A 24,382-nucleotide genomic window follows, 5' to 3' on the forward strand; every position below is an offset into this window, starting at 1 on the left:
TATTTTACATTTTTATTTAAGTATATATAAAGTGCAAAATACAAAATAAGCACTTTTCAGTAATATTTTCGTTTTAAATGCATCCGTTTATCACATTTAGAATTTAAACATTACCGCGAAACGATGATGAAGCCCTCACTAGATGGCAAACCCGCAAACATCGTCATAACCTATCCAGTAAGCTTTCAAAAACCGTAAAGAGATGTTTCACCGATACTTAAAATGATTATCTTTTCACAAAATTAAGTAAATGTTTGCATGATTTGTATAATATTGTACTAATCTAATATTGAGCATTGTGATCAAGCTAAAACAATCAACAACGATGAGTGAATTTAAATTACATCATTTAATAGTGCAGTTGATTGAATTGCTAGGGTGAGTAATAATATTTTTTTCATTTGTGCAAATTTATGTTATAGATTTAAATAAATATGATAAATCTTACAATAAATTTTACTGTTTGTGACAGATATGTGTAATAATATATATATTATTCTCCTAGCTCGGAATCTGCTCCAGAAACACATTTGGAAAAACTGCAGAAGGAAAGTTTGACAGCAAATGCATTAAATGTTGTTGCTTCTCACAGTTGTATTCAGGATCTTGCTAAGATTTCATTTCAATCAGAATTATTTTTACAGAAGTATGAGGAACTAAAGTCAAAAAAGTTAGTGATCTGTGTATATGAATAGACATCATGATTTTTGTTTAACAAAAGTAAGAAAATCTATACTTTTTCAGGGTAGATTTGCTAGGTCCATTTGTACAGACATTAAAATTAATATCTGAAGATGAAGAGCTAAAGAGATATTTATCAAGGAGTGTACCAAAGGCAGCAGCTAGTTCTTTGAAAGATCAAACTTATATTACCCAAGAAGATTTGCCTAAGGTAATAATATAATACAAGATGATTTAATAAAAATTATATTTATATATTTAATTAGTAGTATATGAAACCAAGTATTCTTGTTTATGCTTTATTTCTTTTCAATGTTATATCGGTATATATTATATATAATTTTTTAAATACTAAACAGATTTGCAAAACTGTAATTAAAGCTGCTGTGGAAGGAGGAAAAAAATTGAATCAACAAGTTTGTTCAATCAGTAAGAAAAATGACAGTGCCTTAGTGAAATATAATTGGGTAATAGAACGTCCTCGTATAACTTGGGATTTTCACAATGACACTACAGTAGCACATTATCAAAGTTTGTAAATAAGTTTCTCTATGGAATATAACATTATGGTAAAAAAAACATTTACATTTGAAATAATGAAATTTACAGAGGTTGTACCAATTGTATCTCAAGAGTCCATACTTCTCTGGGACATTTTATATTGCCTGAAAGGAATAGATGGATCATATATTGTTTCAGAGCCATTAACAAATCCTTATGCTGTAAAAACCTTTAACATATCACCAGATGTTGGTAAGGAATATGTAAAAAGATTATTAGAAATAAGAAATTTTAATTTAAATTAATAATTGTCACAAGTACAGAGTTAAATATTTTGAATTTTATTTATAGGCATATCATTTAAGCAATTAGCACAACAGATATTACCATTAGCTTCATATTATTCTATGACAGTGAGATTTGTTGAAGAAAAAGTTTCGCCGGATGATGGACAAGTTAATCATGCTTTAAGAGGAGCTATACGATCTTTGTTGAAAGATTATTTGGTATGAGTTAAAATTTATAATATAATATAATTTTTTAAAGACAATATATATTCATGTTTCTCTATTTCAATACATGCTTAAATTAATTTTATATTACAGCTTTTTGTTGTGCAACTTGAGACAGAACACATTCATGGTAAACTGAGTTTACAGAAACTATGGTTTTACATTCAACCTACTATGCTTACCATGTCTCTACTTTCTCAAACTACGTCTATAATATGTAAGGTCAGTTTAAAAACATGAACTAATAGCAAATAAATAATTTTTATTGCTTCTAGATTTTAAATACTTAGTGCATAAATTTGTTACAAATAAAAAACCAATATAATATAAAATATTTAATTTTAGGCGAACGCTAAAGGAGGCAAAGTACTGAGTCTTCTACATGACCAAACTTTGAATAATGTTAGTGGTGAAGCAAAGTCTAAAGAACTGTGCTTATATCTAATACAAGCGGCGAGTATGCCTTATATGCAAATATTAGAAAAGTGGGTTTACAAAGGAGTTATATGCGATCCGTATCAGGAAGTTAGTATTGTATCAATTTGTGTGTGTTGAATGTGACACAGTTACTTATTTATTTATCAGTTCTTTGTAGAGGATAACGATATGATTCAAAGAGAGGAACTTCCCGTGGATTATTCTGCAGATTATTGGGAAAAAAGATATACTATGCGATTGGAAAGGATACCCGTATTTTTGAACGAACATGCGCAAACTATACTTAGAACAGGAAAATATTTTAATGTGATTAGGCAGTGTGGTACGTTTCAAAAGAATACAATAGCATTGTACAATTATATTAATAATTAAAATAAATGTTATTTATGTAATAATTATTAATTATCTCGTGTATTAGTTTGTAAATTGCTAAATTATAAATTGTTTTGTAACGATTTAGGTAAAACAGTACAATGGGGAAAACAAGAACCATTGAGTTATCAGTATCAAGGACAAAAATATATTGCTGCTATCGATAGGGCATATTCAGAGGCTGCCAGAAAACTATTGGAGGTACTCATGAAGGAAAATGATCTGATGGGTAGATTACGTAGTGTCAAGAATTACTTTCTTCTTGCTCAGGGAGATTTTGTGGTAAGTTTAATTTTTATTTTTTTAACATATTTTGTTGTTAATTTTGACGATGTAGTTTAAAATAAAACTTATACATGAATTTTTTTCTATTGTAATTTTAAAAATTGTTTTATTACACTGTTAATTTTTATAAAATAGTAATTTTAATATTTAAATCAGTTTACTTTTTATCTTTATTTTTTCCCAACCCACTTTTTTTTTTTTTTTTTTTTTTTTTTAAGAAGGTCATTATCTTCTACATTTCGATTTAATAATTTTTTGTACAAAAATCCAGGACAGCCTGTTAGCATTTTATAAAATTGTTAATTTATATTATGAAATATTTGTTTTTTTTTTACATTAGGTACAGTTTATGAATTTGTGTGAGGCAGAATTAAATAAGAGTATGTATGATATCGTCCTACATCGTTTAGCATCTCTTCTTGAAGTTGCCTTACGAATGTCCACTGCAGATTCAGATCCTTATAAGGATGATCTAAAACCAGAATTACTTCCATATGATTTACAATATCAAATGTTTAAAATACTCTTCATTCAAACTAAAGATAAGAAAGGTATGCCATTAAAATCATCATGCTTATTCAATTATATTAAAATAAAACATTAATAACGTAAATAACTTTATCTTGCAGAACATTGTTTTCAAGCAGGCAAAGTTTTGACTGGTTTGGAGGCATTTGTCTTCAATTACGATGTCAAATGGCCAGTGTCTTTAATTATCAATAGAAAGGCCATAGCTTGTTATCAAATGTTGTTTAGACATTTGTTTTATTGTAAATATGTTGAGAGACTTTTGTGCAGGTAATTTATATTGTTTTAGCAGAACATATGTTTTATATTTATAACAAAATTCTAAAATTTAATTAATTCTAGAGTATGGATTAGCAATAAAATAGCAAAGACTTTTACCCATGAAGTGGCTATGGCTTATAGGCAAGCATTTTCATTACGACAAAGAATGCTTGATTGTATACAACATTTGGAGTATTATATGATGGTAGAAGTTGTGGAACCAAATTGGTTAAAGTTTATAAATAAGATGAGTAAGGTAATGATTTAATTTAAATTTTTATTTAAAGAACATATGTATTTTTTTTTGTTTTGTTAATGTAAATAGAATATACATTTTGTATTGGACTTACTTCATATATTTAAATTAATATCAGGTTAGTAATGTTGATGACGTACTGAGCGTGCATCAAGATTTGCAAGACAGTTATCTGAAAGAATGTATGTTAACGGATCCTGATCTTCTTGGCTGCATTACTGGCATATGTGCCATATGTATAGAATTCTGCAATTTTATGCAGGTAAACCATTGCTATTGCTAATAATTATTTAATTCGCATGCATGTGCAAAATTACATCTAACAACTTTTTCCTCTAATAACGTGATCATTGTTTCAATTGGATTACTTACATCGCTTTACTCATATATTTTTAACATATTAATGAATATTTTAAGTCTCATGTTCTTTTCTTTTTATAATTTATTTACATTAACAATTTATGTTTTCAAATAAAAATTTGTTTACATATTTTTCTTAAATCATACGTTATTTAAACTTTTTTTTAAAAAAGCACATTATAGTTAATAAGTGATATTTAATAAATAAATGATAAGAATAAATATAACGGGAAAAGAAGGAAACTAAACCAGAGTTTCAAAAGTTTGATGTATTAAGTTTTAATATTCTGCTAATGTTAAGCGTATGAGCCGCTACTACATTGATGCTGAATTGACATCCATGATTGGTACCTGTCAGGAAGATGTCTATGAATATGAGGTATATCTTTAAAGCTTTAAGCTCGTTCGAATGCATCTTTGTAGCTCTAGAATCATGAAGCATTTCTTTGCAGATAAAACATCTTCATTATTATTATTATTAAATTATTAAGAACATGTGACTATTTATTATTTCTAATTTGCATGTTATACAATTTATGTGAATATACGATCATAAATTGTAAAATTTAACGAGCATAGATTTTAACATTTATTCAAATTTTAACATATAAAAAGATTTACTGCATCTCTATACGTAATTGTATTGGAATGTTATGTAATTGTACCATGTCTTAAATTTTTTAACGTGAAATAGTTAATATAATAATTAATATCTATGTATTTCTTAAAAATATAGACGAAGAAGAAGTAAGTATACAAATTAGAAATATAAAGCAGTGTTTGTTTCATATAAAATAATGTGCATTATCGTTTTCTTATGATGCAAGTGTATAAAAGAATATTTAATTATAAAATTAAAAAATATTTTATTTTGATAGTTAATCGTAAAAAATTAAATAATTTATAATAGCTTATCGATACAGTATTACATCATTTAAAAAAAAATGTATTATGTATCACACGTATCTGTTATTTTCAAAAATTATTTTTTAATTCTATTTACGTAATATATACAATACATGTTTTACATTAATTGAATACTTTTTTATAGAATGAGAATAATTCTACAACAAAAGAAGGGACAGGAAGTTTTGAAGAAACAATCGTATCATTGGATGAAAAATTTACTAAAGTATTGACACGACTTCTAGACCGAATTTGCGATTTGGGTTGTGATAATAATTACGAAAAATTACTTAACGTGTTGTGTCGGTAAGAATTTTCTTTGTATTATTTTTTAAAACTAATATTATATTATTCATTAATTCTAATAGTTGTATATGATTTTTGTTTGAATTAGACTTGATTTCAATATGTTTTACACCGATAAACTAATATATCGAGGGAAGGAAAAGACCATCACACAGGATATATCTGGTTAGTAATACATCATTTCTCATTAATGTGTACCCATACGTGTAGAAACATGCACACACGAATAAATGGCGATAATATAATTTTTACAAAGTATATTGTACTCTTTTCTTTGTTTATAATTAATCTTCTATCACAAAAAAAGCCGTATTAGATCAAATCAAATTCTTACATTTCGATAAGAATAGCCTTGACTTTGAAGCTACTGCCTTAGATATATTAATTCATTAATTTCGTATATACGTACGTAAACAAATTTTGGAACAAGGAAAGTATTTGTATTTATATGATACATATATATATAATTAAAATAATACAAATAATAAACACGATACAAAAAAAATCAGTATATTTGGTATTTCTAATATTCTTGAATCGTTTAAAAAAGGATAAAAAAAATCATAAGGCAGTGTGATATCTAAATTAGACCCACCGACAAAATTATATTTAGACGGTTTTGAAACATCATGAAAATTAAGATAGGAAATAAGATTAACATCTAGAATATCTGTACAATTTTTTAACGAGCATTTCAACCAACTAATATCCTCTTCCTTACTGAATGCAATTCCTACGCCCAATATTTTATAATTCGTAAAAGTTTTAGGATTCGTCAATGTGGAATAAAGGATATTTAAATGCATAGATGTAACTAATCCTGAGCATAAGATTCGTTTCCCAATTGTGTGCGCAGTCACAATATTTCGTGGTATCCTATCGAACACAATATGCAACCAATCATTAACATTTGTGCTGGAAAAATTACCCAGTTTTGAAACATAAGTGTTATAGTATTGACTTATATTTAAAAAAGCATTATTCATTAAAAACTGCATAGTCAAATTTTGTAGTTCCGCGCAAGAGATCGCAGTGAAATTTTTAACAAATAATTTGACAGAACATGTTAATTTAATATCTTCACCAAATAGGACGATATGTCTATTAATTCGGTCACATTCTCCATTTTTATTAGCCAAAGGCAACGTAAGAAATCCATCAGTTCTGTTAAAAAATATATCACTTTTATTGGCATAAGAAACCCCAATAATAATCGGTTTACCCATTACGTAACCAGGATTTCCACTACGCCTAAAGACTTTTGTATTATTTGAATTTATCCATTTGTATTCTATTTCAAAGTGTTGATAAAATGCATTAGAAACATTTCCTATATTGAAATATGCGTCAACAGTATTAATACCAGCGGAACCATTGTGACTAATTACATATTTCAGACCCTTTACAATATTAATACAAGTAGAATTCGTGCAGAATCCTAATACGCTGGTTTCATTACATTCCGAAAATGACTTCAAGCAGTAATGGGTTCTTACAGGCAAACAAATACTGCTGTGACACGCCTAAAAAAGGTTTTTAGTATTAAGAGAAATAACAAGCTCCTGGATATTCAAAAACTTTCGTATGTAATATTTTGCTCTAAATCTTATTCTCTTCGAAATATTTTAATTATTTTTTCTGCACTCTGTATAATGTATTTATTACATTTTTATACAAATTTATTAATTTAATTTACCTGTTTCATAATAAATGTGTCGTTGAATGACGGAGATTTAATAACGGTGAAATCACTGTAAGTCACAGTAAATAAATATGGATTAATGTTTGTTAGTTCATTTTGTATACATGTACCTTTCCAATTTTGTAAATATTTTAAAATCTTCTTAAATGTACATATTCCAGTAAATCCAGATTGTAGAAACTCTGAGACAACATATTATTAAATATATTAATGATAATTATTACATATTAGTAAAAATTTGTTATTAAATTAAAGTCTTTTAACAATGGAATCTTAATAAAAAAAAATTAAGTGTTTACTTTTTATTAATTTTGGTTTACACTAATTTTACCTATTGTGCCAATAGATTTGTCATGTAATTTCCATAATACATCTCCATGTTGATAATACCTTGACAAATTATATTCGGGCAATATTGTGTTATATTCCATTTTCCATTTGTAATTTTTTATTTGTATCATTTTCCATAGATCTTTATTAAATAATATCTAGAAAAAAAAACAGTAGTAATTTAATCGTCAACTTCTTTAACAATTAATTTTTAAAATAGAAATTATCCAAAAATATATACTTATAAAATTAATTAAGTAACTGACTTTGTATTTATTAATAAAATTGTATTGTTTTATTACGCATTACGTACTCACCAGATCATTATCAGTACTATACGTAGATGGAAAATTGTCGTATAAAATGCAAAACAAATTATTTGCAAGTTTTTCAAAAATGAAGGGTGTGTTATTTCGTTGTATGAAATTTCGGTTATAACAATATCGACTATTGTAAAGCTCTATATGATAATCTTGACAATATGAAAAGGCAGACAAGTGAAAGTGATCGCAGTCTAAGTCACAGCAGCAATTGATGTCACAAGAAAAGTTCTGTAAAAAAAAAAAAAAATAGAAATAGAAATAGAAATATATATTTACGAGATATAATAATTATGTAATCAAGAATAAGTATATTTGTACGTACTGTTAAATCACATTCGCATATTTCTTTTTTTTTTAGTACAAGAGTTTTATCACTCAAATGCATAGTTTCTGGAGACATTGTTGTTGAAAGTAGAGGAGATATTGTTGTTAAATTTGATTGTATTTTTGACTGTTCCGTTATATTGTCATTTATTTTTGAAGATATTTTTTCAGGAATAACAGTAGTAAAAGTGTTATCTTCTTTTGTTTCATTAAATAAATCTTCTAAAGATGGGTCATCAACCTTAGAACTTTGAACATATATATTTGAGTCTGTTAATTCATTGCAATTTGTATCGTTACAAATTGATATATCTTCAATTTTGGTATTTTTTGCCTTATCAATATATAGCAGAAATAGCAATAAAGAAAACAACATTTTAGTTATCAAAATTATGGTTTATGTATATATAAATATTTATTCCAAATTAAACTCTGTTAACTTTCTAATCAAAAATAGATTGCATATATAACTTTTTTATTGCCACACTTGTTTGTTTACAGCTGACATCCAAATTTATCGAAATTCTTTGCTAAGATGTGTAAGTGAATAATCACTGTTCCCATACTTTGTGTTAATACTTCAAACCTGTCTAATGTGTTGATTAAAACATTAGGTGACTTTAGTTGTAAACTTTTTCCTAAGAATTTATCATGTAATCTGTCTTTCCAACCACCTATGTAAAAATTTAATTAAAAAAGTAATAATAAACTTTAATATATAATTATTAAAGTTTTATATATTTAAATTGTAAATATACCAATAGGTTTCCATGTATGACAATTTAAACTGGAAAATCCTGGTGTTAATGGAATATTATACACTCCATATGAAAGAAATATTAGCCTTCCATAATTATCTCTACAAAATATTTGTAATAATAATTTCGGAGGACTTTGTAACGTTTGAGTTGTATAGTGTAAATCTACAGGATGATCCCAAATTGGATTGTTAGTATAAAGATCACAACTTTCTTGTGTTTGTCCTTCTTTATCTCCTGATATAATTTTCCAACCATTACCTATATTAATATCAACAATTTATTATTAAATGACAAATCTATTTCATTTGTAAATAGTTTAATTTTCTTTTATTTATACTTACCAGCATAAAAGTTCCATTTGCAGAGTAGGTGTGACTGTTTAAAATTTTTTGCAGATGAGATTTGTCCAATTATATGCAACTCAGCCATTCCACAAGATCATGTTGTGATTTACAAAATATAGTAGTGGTTTAAAATGCACTTTTCTTCACAATAGTCTTGATAAAGAATTTAATACTTATCTGTAGTTTAATATAAAGAAAAAAAATCTTAAAATATTAATTCTTTAAACTCAATTATAAGCTAAAGAACAAATCTTAAAAGATACACACTATTATATAAAATAATATGAGATATTAGATAAATTATTAACGCACTAACAAGAGACACGGTAATGTCTCACACTAAGTGTATGCGTAAAACACGTAATAAAATTTATTAAAATAATAAGAAACATATTTTCTTTTAATACGTACGTTTTTATAAAATACGTAAAACGTAAAACACCTTTGCTTGCACTTAAAAACCTACTTCTGATAGTAGTTACTTTATAATGATTGTCATTTGTTAATGTTGACAGAGGCGTCGCTATGACAACAAGTAATAACTGATCCGTTAATAGTGAGCTGAGGCAGTCCCAAATTTTTTTTTCTCTAACTCAAAAATTAAATTATAAGATATAAAAGTTAATTGTTTTTTATAATTCTGATTGATTAGTAATATTTTCGATTCTGTAAATTATGTTATTGTAAGAAATTAGAAAATAATTCGGTTTTCTTAGTTCTGTTCCACTATTTCAGACTCCATGCGACACACGATATCCAATAAAAACTTTGCTTTCCTGTAGAAACAGAATTTTCATTGGATATCGTGTATTCCTCACGGCTTAAATTGCGTTGATCCCTGATTGGCGTATATTTTCAGATCTAAAGGAATAGAAACACAGTTTTCGTGTCGGTATGACAGATTTTCTAACCATAAGCACGACAAGTTACAAAGTTTAATTATTTACTTTTATAGTCACAAACGATAATTTTTGTTTATCGAATCTGTATTTTCATACAAAAATACATCGATTGAGCATATTTGTATCAAAATCTAGATAGAACACACTGAAATGAATATTTCCTATATTTCTTTTTAAATAATTAATATACTATCAATCTGTAAAAATGCTACCAAGAATAAATAATTTGCTGCAAATTACTGTGAGTATTATGTTTGTATAAAAACTTTGCTAATAAAAGTATAAATAATAAGTAAAAATTAAATTAACTTTTTTGTTTTTGATAGGCTCATAGATACAAAATATGCAACAGATATTTAAATTTTGTTCCTATTGTAGTAGAACAAAGTGGACGTGGAGAACGAGCATATGACATTTATTCGCGTCTTTTAAAGGAGAGAATTATTTGTCTCATGGGTCCTGTACGATATATATATATTACTTTTTTTTTTTAAATATTTATTTATAATTTGAAGGCAATACAATCATTTATGTCTTTCTTTCTAACAGGTTACCGATGTTGTCGCCTCAGCAGTGATTGCTCAACTTCTTTTTCTTCAATCAGAAAGCAGCAAAAATCCAATTCATTTGTATATTAATTCACCTGGTGGAAGTGTAACAGCAGGACTTGGGATATATGATACTATGCAATATGTTCTACCTCCTATCTCTACCTGGTGTGTGGGTCAGGCATGTTCTATGGCAAGTCTACTTTTAGCAGCTGGGACCAAAGGTATGCGTCATTCATTACCAAATGCCAGAATCATGATACATCAACCGTCAGGAGGAGTACAAGGACAAGCTACAGATATCCAGATACAAGCTACGGAAATCCTTAAATTAAAACAACAGATCAACGAGTTGTATGTTAAGCATACTGGGCAAGAGTTAGAAGAAATAGGTAATGTCTACTGCAAAGTCTGTTTTAAGGTTTATCCCACATAAAATTATTTATCTTGTAAAAATTATGTTGCAGCAAAGAGTATGGAAAGAGATAATTTTATGAGCCCGACACAAGCCAAAGAATTTGGTATTATAGATAAAATATTGGCACATCCTATGCAAGAAGAAACTGCAGAAACAGCAATAAAAAAAATGGATGATATAACGACAAAGTCTTAATACTATTAAATAGGACAGGTGTAGAGGTTCCATTTTATTGTTGTTATAATAAAAAAGAAAGATTAACGCATTAAAAAATGTGTTATTTAATAATAAACTATTAATAAAACAATTATAAACTATATCCTAAATTGTATTCAACTGAAAGTGATATGTTCACTTTCAAATTGGCATATATAAAATGTACTGATTTATAACAGCATATGAATGAGTATTAAGGTGATACATAATTATTTTTTCCTTCAGAGTATATTTTTAGGCAAGCGCGATATAATAAAACCAAGTGTTTAATTTGTAACACTTTAAGTAAAAAAAAAACTTTTTTATTTAAAGAACCTGTTGTTATGTGTTCTAGATTTGTCTTTTACAACTTGTAATATCGTTTAAAATTTACAGAGTCAGCATTGTTATAGAACATAAATTATATTGTTTTTATATATGCCTACCCTGTTTATATAATTATCTTAAAATTTTCTCTTAAAATTGTGTATTATTATTGAGAATCACGGACGAAAGCTGCATTGAAAAACAGTAAAATTAGAATTGAGAATTGTGCACAAATGTAATTTTTTTTTTGTCAGTTTCAAATATTTTATAAAATTATAATATATTGGTCATAATTTGTTGAATTGTGTCTCGTTATATTCCAATGATATATATATTAAGCAAAAGTCTTACTTCAAAATACAGATAGTGGAAGACGAAGCTTTGTGTTATGAAATATTTACACACATAAGGGAATTCGTAAAATATAAAAATGTATATCTTATATATTGTGTGTAGTATACTTTTATAACTCTTAGTAATGACATTTATATATACTTAATATACCTAACATACTTCTATATATCGAAATATCCCATTTAAGATCTATTATCACCAGGAATGCTTTATAAAAAGAAACCTCTATAAAGAAATACGCTTTATAGAGCTTTATATAAAAAGGACGGAGTAGTTTTTGTGCCTTAAAGTTAGGCTCTAAAAAGATTTAAGTAAAACGATCTTTATAAAACAATCTAAGAAAAACTGCTTTTTTAAAAATCTTATCTTTCATAAGAAAACCAGTCTTTTATGCATCATTTATCTCAGCAATATCAAAATTCACTGTGGACAAACCTGTGCATGTGCAAGCATTAGTATATCTTTCTTCTCTTTTGGAAATCTAAGTTCTCGTCCTGCTAATCGAGCAGTTTCGAGTTCACGCTCGGCTAAAGCCAATTCCATGGCAACGATTCCACCGCCACTTTCGTGTTCTCTAGCAACCCAGTCTAATGCCATTTGGCTACGCATATCGTCGTCTAATGCCCGATGACTGTAATGCGCGACTACTTCCTGCCTGCTGCACTGCCTTTCCCTCATAGCTTTTAAAGAGCCATTCCAATGAAGTAATTGAAAAACTGTCATTAATTCTTGAAATTCCAACATTGTTCTGCCCCTGTTGCACTCTAACATAAAACGAAATGCACCTATACCTGTGTTTGGATCTTCTTTCTCATCACCATTTCCCTGAAAGCATGTGTATAAGTATCTTTATTACAATTTAATGTAAAAAATAATTCTTATGTTATTTACTTGCACAACTTGACTACTGACTCCATTAGATGTTGCTGAGGGTTTAGCAAAACTAGCCCTTGCCTCTGCAACAGCTTTTTCAATAAAATCATCAGTAATTTTTCGTGATGGATGTTCATTAAACACAGAGTTCATTAGTGCAATTTTTGCAGCCGATCTACGTGCTTCTGCTTTAGTAGGACAATTTTGGAAACTTCCAAAACAAGATCCTCCAGGAAGTGTGACATAACAAACATAAGGTGGATTAGCACCAGGAACAGATTCATAAATAACTAATGCTCCATTTCTCAATTCTGTTCCTCTCGCTTGTTTCATCTGCCAAAATTCTTGCAGTGCCTCCACAACATTTACTGTATATATAAAAATGTATATATAAAATTAAAAAGTTTATTAAATTACATTAAAAATGTAATATAAATATAAATATAAATATATATATATATATATATATATATATACACATATATATACCTCTGCCATAACCTTGACTGTGTTTTGCAAAACTATTGACAACTGCATCCACAGCTTCTCTTAAAACTTGTTTAGCACGAGCATCTACCAGTCCACCACCTGTGACCCCCATATTTTCGGACACACATGATTTTGTTTTAACTGGCATCATGCCCTGCATTACTCAGAAACTTGCATTTATTTATTCTGTAAAAATACAGTACATCTCTTTAGCATTACATCTAATCTCTCAACTAAATGGTAAGAGCATTCTTCATCCATTTATTACATCACAATCTTCAAGTTTCAAAGAATATCACAACATATTGTATGTACATCAAGAAAGTAAAAACTATCTTAAGATTTATAAATCTTATTTAATAAGTGTAAATCATACGTAAAACAAATTACATTTATTGCCAGAAACAAGATTTCTATCTAGTCAAATGAGAAATACGGATATGCAGATTCTAAGTGTGACAAGCACAGTACAAATCGCTGTCAGCGTTTTAACATTCGGATTCGGGATCACGATTAAGTCAGAGTGCCCGCTGTCAGTGACAACGGGGCGACTCGGTATTCGGTCCCGTATTTACTCACCGAAAAAATCGACGAGACAATGCCGCGTACGGTCTTTTTGACGGCCGTCGACGTACGGCTCGACGGCCGAGTGTCGGGTGTTGGGTGTCAAATGCTGCGCGACGGCAACGGGAGCGGTAGCGACAGCGTAGCGTCGTGGCATCAGGCGAAAAAGAACCAGGAAGTCCGGCCGCACGAAGAACCCGGGTACCCAGGAATTCGCGTAAATTACTCTCCGATCGGGGCACCGCAGCCGCCGCACCGAGCGCCGCGGGATCAAATTGCAAGACACATATAACGCGTTTAATGGCCCCGGACCGCTGACAATTTCCAGAAAACCAGGACCGTACGCTTTGCGCGGTGCGTCTTGTTCGGCGTACGCGAGTCCCACTTGCCGCAGTGCCGCTTTGTCGTCGAGCCACTTGGGAGCCCGACTGCCCGAGGCCAGTCGAAGCAGAGACCTGCCAACCGAGTGGTAAGTATCTGGCCGTTCTTTTTTTTATTCTTTTTGTATTCTTTTCATGCTAACGGGTCGTTTAGTGCACTACGTCGGGTCAAAGTCGAATCAACTAGAGTCGAATTAAGTTGTGCACTTTGGCGTGTGTCCAGAGTTATTTCGCAAGACGCTTGAACATTTAACCGTATTCAACGTTTGGGCCTCAAAAATAAAAACTCCACCGACAGCATTTCCCATACAACAAATACGTATAGTATTTCTACGTCGAAAAACGACGCCACTATATCAGAGTCACTCTTAAATTAAAACAATGTAATTAAAGTGCATAAAACAAGAGCGCCGCAAGCGGCGCAGAAGACAACCAAAAGGAATCTATGTGGAGGCGCGGGAAACATAAAGTCACTCACACAAATTCAATAAGGGGAGGAAACCGCGAGGTCGGGGATAAAACAAATCTGTGTGGTGTTAAATGAGTGTTAATGGCCTTGAAAAATGCCAAAAAGAGTCGTCGAAGTCTGGGAAGGGGGGTCACGAAGCAACGGAAGGACGTCTCGGCGATCAAATGCTTCTTACACATCAGTACTTCTAACGTATTACATACATTGAAAAAAATATTTCTTAAAGATCTCAAAGTTTTTTTTATTACTTAGATCTGTATTATTACGCCAAATTAGTTATTAAAATAAACGTGGAATCGTTACAATAACATGGAATATATTACGTTACAATAATAAAGGATAACATAAATAATTAACTTTAATATAACGTCGACAAATAAATATCTGTACATAATTTTCAAAAAGCTTAGGAGACGGATACAAATAAAATATTTACAAAGATATGAAAAATTATTATTAGTCTTATTTCAGCGCATCTGCGATACACTGTGATGCAAAGGAGAGTGGAATTTGTTACACTAAATTGTCTTACGTACAAGCATTATGAGCGTATCATGAAACTCGTAACGCGATGCTTCAAAGGCAAAACGATTGAGCAAAAGCTTATTCCAAACTTGTACAATAAAGATTAAACAAATCTTCGTTTACATATGAAAGAATAGTAAAAATCATCATTATACATTTAATTTTTCCATTAGGGCAGCAGTTCTTTTTTTCTTTATCGATATTTAAAAGAATTGTATATAGATTAAATTTAAATAAATTATTAATATACGAAAAAATATATGCTTATGTATAAGGCACGTAATCAGTCATAGGTTCTCTAAATATATTGTATAAATATTCCGCCTGATTTAAAATGCCTTGAAATATCTTTTCATGCAGCGATATTTAATTTTTAAGAAGAACGAATGATGAACGTATTAATGATCAATTTTACAGACAAAAATTTACTTCTTTATAGAACTTTTTTTTTATTTGAGAAGAAATTGATATTAAGTTTTATCAATTCTATTGCTATTTAATAATCGTTTCGATTTCTATATTATGCCTTCATAAATATCATTTTATTCTTTTATATCATGCTTGTATAGTTTAGCATGACCAGTAAAATTGTGGCATGTGCGTGTACGCTTGTACAAATTACATTAATTAAAAAATATTTATCCTAAATATATTTTTGTAACATACATCTCGAATCCCTCGAGCGATTACGATAATTGGCACTCAAATATAATTTACATACTAATAAAATATATTATACTGCGTACAGGCACTTATTAAACAATAAATAATCACGAATATATGTATATATAAAAATTACTTTCGCATATATATATATATATATATGTATACAATATAAAAATTGTGAATCTATTGACGATAGTACATATCACTTGCTCGCGCATTATCGTTAATACTTATGCAATTGTGCAAACTGTTAATAGACGGTAATGGTCGATGCTTTATGTGTTTCCATCTATATTCTATTTCTATATCTTATTTAAAACAAAGTACGATGCGTGCGAAATGCACTTTTAAATTCGGATGTCACAGTTTGGAATTTTTCGCAATAATCAGACTACGAATCTCGCGCTCTCATTCCGTCTTGTCTTCTTGCACACACATAAATAGCTTTGCACACGCCATGTTGAAATTATCTGTTAAAAAAAAGGTATAATAACAGCACATATAATAATATATGAAATATATTATAATCGCAATGTCCCAGATAGCACAAAACGTCCTCAGGATTATCCTGAAAATGTCCAGGATATCCTAAGAGATTTATACGATGTAGGATATCCTCAGGATATTCTGCGCGAATAACAGGATGTCCTTAGGATATCCAAAAAATATCCTTGTGCTATCTGGGGTGTTACGTAAACGAGAATGATTACGTGCAGCCAATTGTTTTAACAAGCTTTGAGTATAACTTACGGGATCCATTGACGAGCCAAGCGGGCTTTGATTTCCAATCGATAAAGATACAATATACGGGAATACCAGACAAGATTATGATTATGCCCACACCTACTTCCCATGGTGAGACGTAACACGGAAAGGTGACCAGGAATGCACAGATTACGAAAAAGATTATTGGTAAAATTATAGAAACCTGAAAAATAAAATATCCAAAACGTAATTTAATTTATGATGAAAAAATGAAAAATGCATAATTTAAAAAATTAAATTGCCAAATGTTGCCTACCTTTATAGGACGATGGAGATCGGGCTTTTTATAACGTAGCCACAACAGACCAGATACGGAGAGTGTGGTAAATAGAGCCTCAACGAAGCTGACATAATTTATTAGTACGTAGACATCCTCTATGATGAGGAGCACCAGGGTGATAATGCACTAGAAACGGAAATTATAGTTTAACGCTCGGAATTGGAGTTCGACTAGAAGAATAGAAAAATTGCTCCGCATGCGTATCGGCACTTTTAGAATTTATTATCAACGACAATTAAAGCGTATTAATGTTCAGTTCTAAATAATTGTGCAATAAAATTTAAAATTAATATTTTATTTAATGGAAAAAGTAAAATTAATTCTCTCTCTCTCTCTCTCTCTCTTTTTAAATTCGATCTAAGTAAAATAGTTTTATTTTTTTTAATAAGAAATCTAAACGAAGATCTATAGATTATCTAAATCTCTTATATCTAAAACACAAAAAAAAAAAATTTGAATATTTTGGAATTTATTATAATCTCTGTTAAGTACCATATAATTAATTGTATCTCTATCAAAAATTAAACAGGGTTATTGTGACAGCATGACTTTGAGCACGGTCAATCCTTTTAATCCTATCGCAGAAAGGAATGGAGATTACGACCAGACTTCCGTTACCGTTCGTCAAAGAGACACGGGGCCAGAGAGCAACATGAAAGCATCAATTTATCATGTTTAATTAACAAATCGCAAATCAAGATGTCGAGCTGCACAATAACGTGCCGCTGCCTGTGTCGCTTCGTTTATTTCATCAAGACGCCGGCTTTAATGTAATTTCGCGGGGCCCAATTTATACACTTCAATTAATTCTATTCCCAGCAATTGGATGGGCGGAATTATCGCGCGCTAAGCACAGATTATTTCGTATTGAGTACAGTAAAGTGTATAATGTACCGATCACTTTCTTCAAACATTTGTATTATATGTATAGTACCTATCTTCTTTCAGGTAAGATATTTAAGCTGCAAAATTTTAGTATCATTGCACAGAAATATACAAATAACATACCAATTAAAATTTGAACCCTTGAGTTTCATGATAAATATAATATTGTATTTTAATCTTAACATGTCAATTAATATCTATGTAAAACGTTTATGTTTATCAACGTGATTCATTGTCACATCCCGTTTCCGTTATCGCCAGACGAATGCTACTCCACAAACATATTTGATTTCCACGACGCGATAACGTAGTAATGAAAAATTTAAAAATTATTGAGGGGTAATCAAAACGATACGCACAAAATAAATACGTTCTATTAAGACGTTGTGTGATTTTCGAGGTAAACGACTTGCAATCAGTCGTTGCAAAATTGAACAAGTTTGCATTATTTAGTTTTGCTTATTCGAGTTTTGTTTACAAAAAAAAAAAAAAAAAAGAAATTTTGTTATAGTCGTCTTTTTTTAACGTTTTACAAGGGTAATACTTACAAGGAAAATGAGGGATGGCATCGGCGTCAAGTTGCGGACATTAATAAGGGCAATGGCAGTGGGAAGATGTCCGTTTCGAGCGCCGACAAAGAATAATCTGGCTGATGCAAAAATTGCACCGTTTAATGCTCCGAAAGTCGAGCATGCCACGAAGAACGGCATGATCCAGGACATAACACCCAACAGTTTATCGCCGAAGGTCTAGAAAGGAAATTCCGATTTAATGCTAAACTAGCGAAAGTGGAACAGTATCTTGATCATAGTAGAAAGGAATTGCAGGATCGCGCATTTTTTTTTTCTATATGAAATTAATTTGTGCTAAATTAATTTTATTCATAATATCGTATAATTAATTGATTATTGCTTAACGTTTCTTGTTTCGATGAAAAATTCTTTTAATTGTTTATTGCTTTGTTGACGATAAAATAATCTGTATAAGTACAATCACTTGGCGGTGAACTAATCATAAATCAATACTCTACATGTTTGAAGTGATTATTAAATACTTACAACAGCGACAGCATTCGATGCGAGTATTTCGTCTTGTGTGAGGACAACAAAGTAAGCGATGTTCGCGAAAACATAAATCACTGTAACCAGCGGCAATGATATACAAATCGCCTTCGGAAGATTCCTGTAAAAGTGATAGAAACAACAATCGTAAAAGTTTCCACGCTTCCAAGTCTCCGTTACGTTATCTTCGTGGAGATGAAAGTATACGTTTCAATCGAGTGTAAAATTAATTTCTAAACAAAATATAAAATTTAACATAAGTTTAAAAACCGAATCAAATATTAATTTTATACAAATTAGTAATACAAGGTATTTTTATTCTATTGCAATAAAGCTGCCGAGAGTTTTATCCTAATATATTTACAGAGCCATTACTTGTAGGGATCTTTGAGTTCCTCCGTTACAAAGTTGAGGTAATTCCAACCCGAGTAGGAGAATAATCCGGAATAAATCGCCAGAGCGATGTAACCGGGCTGAGTGTTCGTGCCAGCCATCGGAGATTCAAAATTTTCTGTATGGCCAGTACAGAGCCACCAGAAACCGGCCACCATGATAATTATAAGAGCGAAGATTTTGGTGCCTGTGAAAATGTCCTGCACTCTGGTTGCCCATTTGACATTGTAGCAATTGATGACTGTTAGCAAACCTGCAAAAGCAACATAAGTATTGGCGCAAGTCGTTTACAATTTCTACAAAGAAATATGCTATACATTTCGTTTCACGTTATGGACCTCTTAGGAATAATGGCTACAAATAACGCCGTTGCCTGTCGCGCTCGCTCATCCGCAGCCACCTTATCGCTTTTACGTTAGACATAAATAAAATAAAATAAAATAAAATAAAAAAATGTTTATTCATCTTACACGTGATTACAGCTGCTAGTAGTCGTACCGCTGCATACGGCGGCTCACATCCGGGCCATGCAGGTTGTAATATATACTGAGCGAACGTGAGTGCTGTGATCGCGTTTCCCGTTGGTACCAGAACGAACAAAGCCACCCAGAGGTAAAGAAACGCTGGTAAAGGTCCGAAGGCATCGCTGATGTACGCGTAATCGCCACCGGACTTGGGGATCATTGTACCTGCGTAAATACAAAGAAATCTTATTTACTTTTAAGTAAATTATTAATTTAAATTAACTATTCTACTAAAAATAAAAAATATATAAATTTTCTTATAACTGGAATATATGATAAAAAAAATTTGTTACAAGCAACAACGAGTTTTCTCATAGTTGGTAGCGTATTAATTAAGTCGGTAAATCTTAGGTAATGGATATCGTACGAGTATGTATCAACATACGACCGTGGCATAGTGATGACACGTGCGTCTTCAAACAGTATCGTTGTCGTAATAGTACTGTCGTTAACTAGGGATGCTATCATATATCAAACACAATACAAGGTGAGTAAAAAAAATAAGCATTTATTTCTTAAAAAAAAAGATATTTCGCACTTTAAATACGTGGCAAAATATAAAAAATTTTACTTAATAAATGTACAAGTAAAACATTTTTAATTGATTAATTATGTAGACAATTTTTATCAAACATTATTGTTTCCAGGTAAGTTGCTTGTACCAATACTTAATTTCTGTTATATATATATATATATTTTTTTTTTTTTTTTTTCAAAAACTGATTTGAAGATTATTATGCTTTGTCCCGCATTTAAAATACACTTCCTCATTTTATCTGAATAATGTACTTGGAAAAAAAAAAGTATATAACATTATGTAAATTCTTGACACAGTGAAATAATTAATTTTTTTTCAAACCATAAAAATTTTTCAAATATGGATTTGCATTTATATAAATATTAATGGTTTTAAATTTACACTAATAATTTTCCATTTACATTAAAAAAATATTAGCGACATTATTTTTTTTTTTTTAATTTCTGTCATTGTTTTATTGTAGCAAGTAATGTGCATTTTGTAAATTGTTATATCAAATGTACATATATTTTTTTTTGCAATAATATTAAATGTTGAAAATAGAATAACTTTCTCTTCTAGACTATTAATATTCGACATTTTATTGCGGAAAAATATCGTTCTTAGAATCAGTCTTACATCATATACTAGGGCACATCAAACCGGTCCTTGTTCCACCTTCCCCTTTTATCAAGCGGGTCGATTTGAATTGAGTAGAGAAGAGCAACTGCTTTGAAAGGTTTCGTCACTTACCCAGCTCGGCGTAACATAGGGCACCGATGAGCGACAAGATCCCAGAGAAGACCCAGACGATGAGAGCCTGACCGACGCTGCCGCTGTTCCTGAGCACGCCTTTGGGCGACACGAAAATACCGGCGCCAACGATAATGCCAACGATGATCGCCACGCCGTCCAACAGACCCAGCTCTTTTTTCAGCTTGACTTCGTTGTTGGCTGCCGGGGCCGCATTCGGCAGCTGAACCGGCTTTTCCGCCGGCGCTACCTTATCCGGCATCTTCCACGTATTAACGTAGACTTGAAATTATTTTGCGAAGCTGGAGTAGATGCGCGCGAGCGCGCGCGTACGAACGTCACGCGCGTTTCCACGCGATAATTTGGAGCACACGGGCTACAATTGTCACGGTCTGCCTCGTGGGCATTACCGCGAGCGCACGTGGATAAAGCGGAGAGAAAGCGGAAATTGAAAAAGATGATAAGCGAAGGCGAAAAAAGACTAGAGAACAGAGAGAGAGAAAGCGCGTAAACACGCGAGTAGTTCGCTTATCACCACGTGGCAAAGAACGTCTCGCGCGACAAATCCACGTGCGCAACTTATATGCCAGACCGCGTTTGCCGGACTGCCGCTCGCTGGTTCACACTCGCTGCTAACGGTACGGGCTCACCGCCACCGTCTCCTACCCTTTGACAGTGTGATTCGCCGGCGATCGAACTGACGCGACGGTAGCAGCGGTCGCTGCGCGCGAACCGTATGCACGACCATTGGCGCGGGCACTGTACACTCTGAAACTTTGCCGGAATAAGTGCTCCAAAATCCAAAACGATATCCTTTCCTCCTTGCTCATATAGGCAGACGAAAACAAAAATCAACTCGCAAATTTTTGTTACACGGACATTTCCTTTCTTGCTGAAGACGACAAATAATCCTCGAAGCAACTTCGAAACTGATAATCGCCCAGAAACTCAGCGCTTCCCGTAAATGTAACGTTTTGCCATGTAGACACCATGGTTTTTGCTACTGCTTTAAAATATAAACACGGTCAGAAAATTTCAGTTTATAAAAAACACACATACACTAATCACGTATGTACACACCATTGACAAAGAAAATCCTGTGCTGCAGTTTCTCCACATTAACTTTGAGCGCTCAGGATATTGTAGAACGTATGTAATTTTTTGGCGATTTCATCAGCAAATGTCCACTGTTCCTGCACCACTGTCTCAACCTCAAGTCCTAAGCCTTACGAGTATTCCGATCCATATTGCATCATGAATTCGTTGAAAAATGGAACCACATAGCTCGCACACCTGCTGAAACGATAATGTATCTTGTAACATAGAATGTGAATGAAGACGTCGTTTAACATTTCACGCAAAACGGTCAACAAGCGATAACCGAGTGATAATCGATAACATATATTTCTACAAAAAGGATTGTCCACAAACTCAAAATAAAATATCAACAAAAAAATGCATTAAAACGTTTCAATAAAAGTAAAAAATTTCGGAAAATATTAACATGTTGATTGCCACTCACAAAATTATTTGAAAAACAAGAATAATTATATATTTTATTGCAATAATATTAATATATGCTTGGACTTTAAAGGTAAAACACAGCTACTTGAGATAGTCAACGTGCTAATATAACATTCTTTTTTTATGACATGACGAATGACTTGCATTTTTTACCTTGCTTTTTAACGTTTAATTTGATGTTTTGTGTATATTCTACTATGTGCAAAAGATGCAGTTTGAAAGAATAGATCTATTGATGATTGCGTTTGTTTAGCGCGCGCGGGCAAGTCGCGTATCACTGTATTTTTTTCGCCAGCCGCAGCTCGCGGCGGCACGCACCGTCGCGTACAAAGAATCATGATTCTTTTTGAGAAAGCACTATCGGACGATACGTAATATGCGTACGTACATGCGTTCGATACCGGGAGGTTGACGGTATACTAAAAAGCACGTCTCTCCCGCATTTGACTGAACCCTCTCGCTTGCTAAGAGCACGCATCACCCTTTGAAGCATTGGCGCAATGCGACCGCAGGTCATTCGAAACGCGTGATAAAATCGCGACATACTTCTCCAAAAACTTCCGTTTTTTTTTTCCGGGAAAACCCTCTTCTTCCACTGTCACGTCATTTATAATTTCTGAACCTAGAAAAGTTCGAAAAAATTAAAGTTAAAGTGTGCATGTTAAAAAATAATAGATATAAAAAATGTAAGCACTCGATAAGCTCTACCTACTCCCGAAAAAAAGATAGTTTGCTGGAACATCCTGTGTATGAGATGCTATTATTAAAATATACGCTATTTTTTTTTCTTTTTTTTCACACTATTCGTTTTATACTTACGATAATGTATTCTAACAGCAAATATTATGTTTCAAAGTATTTTACGCCAATGATGCCGCATGTTCGTTCAGTGCTGCGCAACCTTCTCGTCATTATCATCACATTATCACTTACACGTAGGCTTTTACGTGCATGTATCGCGTACATGTGGTGCTTTAACATGAACAAATTGTTGTGACGATTGAGTTAATAATAAAGTTTCTAGTAATATTTTTTTATCGAGATCAAATCTATTTTCGGCATTATATGGCTATTTATAAACCGATGTAGGCAAAAAAATTGATGAAACTCAGAATTTAAGTAAAATAAATTCAAGTATTTAACATTGCATTATCATAATTTTACAGGTACACTGAAAAGCAGATATGGCATTTGCTGAGGCGACGGTAGCTAGCGAACGCGACTTTAGCGTCGTGTTCGTCGAGTTTCACGTGTGCCACATGTATTATATACCGCGCCGGCCGGATTGCCGATGACTGATTTTTTCCCCCGTTCTCTCATCCCTTGCTTCTGCCGCCTAGGGTTACGTACGCTAGCCGCTGTCGCCGCAGAAAATGCCATATCTGCTCTTCGGTGTACATATAATTTTTTTTAATATAAAAGTATTTAAGGTTAAATAATAGATTATAAATTTGTGTATAATGCTTACATCTTTTTTCTGCCTGTTTGATTCTTACATATGCATACTTAGGCCATGTTTATTATATTTAAACGACATAAAAAAAATTTTTTGTAAAAAAGAACATTTACATTTGACATAAATTTTATTTTATACATACTTACCACGCGTGAGAAAAAAAAGAAAAAAATTCTCGATTGTTTTCACTTTAGTATAACCTTTCTCTGTTATTCACATCGTTCACAACGATCAAGTCCGCTTGTCGTTGGCTATGAGCTTTGTAATTTATGCTGTCAGCTGAAAAAACGAAGGGTTACTACTTTTTCTCGAGGTATAAGCTAA

At 31.5% G+C, this 24,382-nt stretch overlaps 6 protein-coding genes across 10 annotated transcripts; 2 read left to right on the forward strand and 4 right to left on the reverse strand.

The window, feature by feature from the left end:
- The first annotated feature begins 144 nt into the window (after positions 1-144).
- Positions 145-5,664, forward strand: LOC139111525 (gamma-tubulin complex component 2). Of its 2 annotated transcripts, XM_070671869.1 has the most exons (17): positions 145-378; positions 506-670; positions 745-892; positions 1,041-1,212; positions 1,291-1,434; positions 1,534-1,688; positions 1,788-1,916; positions 2,040-2,219; positions 2,280-2,454; positions 2,593-2,786; positions 3,130-3,340; positions 3,419-3,587; positions 3,660-3,834; positions 3,953-4,096; positions 4,496-4,573; positions 5,246-5,406; positions 5,495-5,664. In XM_070671869.1, the coding sequence occupies exons 1-17, from the start codon at positions 326-328 to the stop codon at positions 5,574-5,576; spliced, it is 2,535 nt and encodes an 844-aa protein (XP_070527970.1). In that variant the 5' UTR covers positions 145-325; the 3' UTR covers positions 5,577-5,664. The 2 variants fall into 2 exon arrangements, with proteins under 2 accessions (XP_070527970.1, XP_070527971.1); XM_070671870.1 differs by lacking the exon at positions 4,496-4,573.
- A 209-nt stretch (positions 5,665-5,873) lies between these two features.
- LOC139111530 (tectonic-3-like) lies at positions 5,874-8,470 on the reverse strand. The gene is made up of 5 exons (XM_070671878.1): positions 8,084-8,470; positions 7,756-7,989; positions 7,440-7,596; positions 7,103-7,290; positions 5,874-6,929 (listed from the first exon to the last, which is right to left on the reverse strand). Exons 1-5 carry the CDS (start codon positions 8,459-8,461, stop codon positions 5,874-5,876), a joined length of 2,013 nt encoding a protein of 670 aa, XP_070527979.1. The 5' UTR covers positions 8,462-8,470.
- LOC139111535 (B9 domain-containing protein 2-like) lies at positions 8,447-9,836 on the reverse strand. Its single transcript, XM_070671890.1, has 4 exons — positions 9,602-9,836; positions 9,188-9,367; positions 8,844-9,104; positions 8,447-8,759 (listed from the first exon to the last, which is right to left on the reverse strand). Exons 2-4 carry the CDS (start codon positions 9,273-9,275, stop codon positions 8,581-8,583), a joined length of 528 nt encoding a protein of 175 aa, XP_070527991.1. The 5' UTR covers positions 9,276-9,367; positions 9,602-9,836; the 3' UTR covers positions 8,447-8,580.
- A 234-nt stretch (positions 9,837-10,070) lies between these two features.
- On the forward strand, positions 10,071-11,331 carry Clpp (Caseinolytic protease proteolytic subunit). The gene is made up of 4 exons (XM_070671889.1): positions 10,071-10,333; positions 10,419-10,553; positions 10,642-11,032; positions 11,108-11,331. Exons 1-4 carry the CDS (start codon positions 10,298-10,300, stop codon positions 11,251-11,253), a joined length of 708 nt encoding a protein of 235 aa, XP_070527990.1. The 5' UTR covers positions 10,071-10,297; the 3' UTR covers positions 11,254-11,331.
- A 649-nt stretch (positions 11,332-11,980) lies between these two features.
- Lft (Limb expression 1 family member lowfat) lies at positions 11,981-14,592 on the reverse strand. Of its 2 annotated transcripts, none has more exons than XM_070671882.1 (4): positions 13,876-14,592; positions 13,297-13,482; positions 12,847-13,175; positions 11,981-12,759 (listed from the first exon to the last, which is right to left on the reverse strand). In XM_070671882.1, exons 2-4 carry the CDS (start codon positions 13,454-13,456, stop codon positions 12,355-12,357), a joined length of 894 nt encoding a protein of 297 aa, XP_070527983.1. In that variant the 5' UTR covers positions 13,457-13,482; positions 13,876-14,592; the 3' UTR covers positions 11,981-12,354. The 2 variants fall into 2 exon arrangements, with proteins under 2 accessions (XP_070527983.1, XP_070527982.1); XM_070671881.1 differs by having other exon boundaries at positions 12,826-13,175.
- A 548-nt stretch (positions 14,593-15,140) lies between these two features.
- On the reverse strand, positions 15,141-24,371 carry Mnd (L-type amino acid transporter minidiscs). 3 transcript variants are annotated; one of them, XM_070671873.1, is made up of 12 exons: positions 24,205-24,371; positions 23,422-23,574; positions 23,315-23,345; positions 22,991-23,224; positions 21,079-22,371; positions 19,755-19,973; positions 19,267-19,537; positions 18,889-19,012; positions 18,379-18,579; positions 16,922-17,071; positions 16,651-16,828; positions 15,141-16,370 (listed from the first exon to the last, which is right to left on the reverse strand). In XM_070671873.1, the coding sequence occupies exons 5-12, from the start codon at positions 21,338-21,340 to the stop codon at positions 16,309-16,311; spliced, it is 1,467 nt and encodes a 488-aa protein (XP_070527974.1). In that variant the 5' UTR covers positions 21,341-22,371; positions 22,991-23,224; positions 23,315-23,345; positions 23,422-23,574; positions 24,205-24,371; the 3' UTR covers positions 15,141-16,308. The 3 variants fall into 3 exon arrangements, with proteins under 3 accessions (XP_070527974.1, XP_070527977.1, XP_070527976.1); XM_070671876.1 differs by having other exon boundaries at positions 21,079-22,081; positions 22,159-22,371; positions 22,991-23,574; XM_070671875.1 differs by having other exon boundaries at positions 21,079-22,084; positions 22,159-22,371; positions 22,991-23,574.
- Between the last annotated feature and the right edge of the window lie 11 nt (positions 24,372-24,382).

Source organism: Cardiocondyla obscurior, linkage group LG24 (genome assembly GCF_019399895.1).
Source record: "Cardiocondyla obscurior isolate alpha-2009 linkage group LG24, Cobs3.1, whole genome shotgun sequence".
NCBI classification, from domain to species: domain Eukaryota; kingdom Metazoa; phylum Arthropoda; class Insecta; order Hymenoptera; family Formicidae; genus Cardiocondyla; species Cardiocondyla obscurior.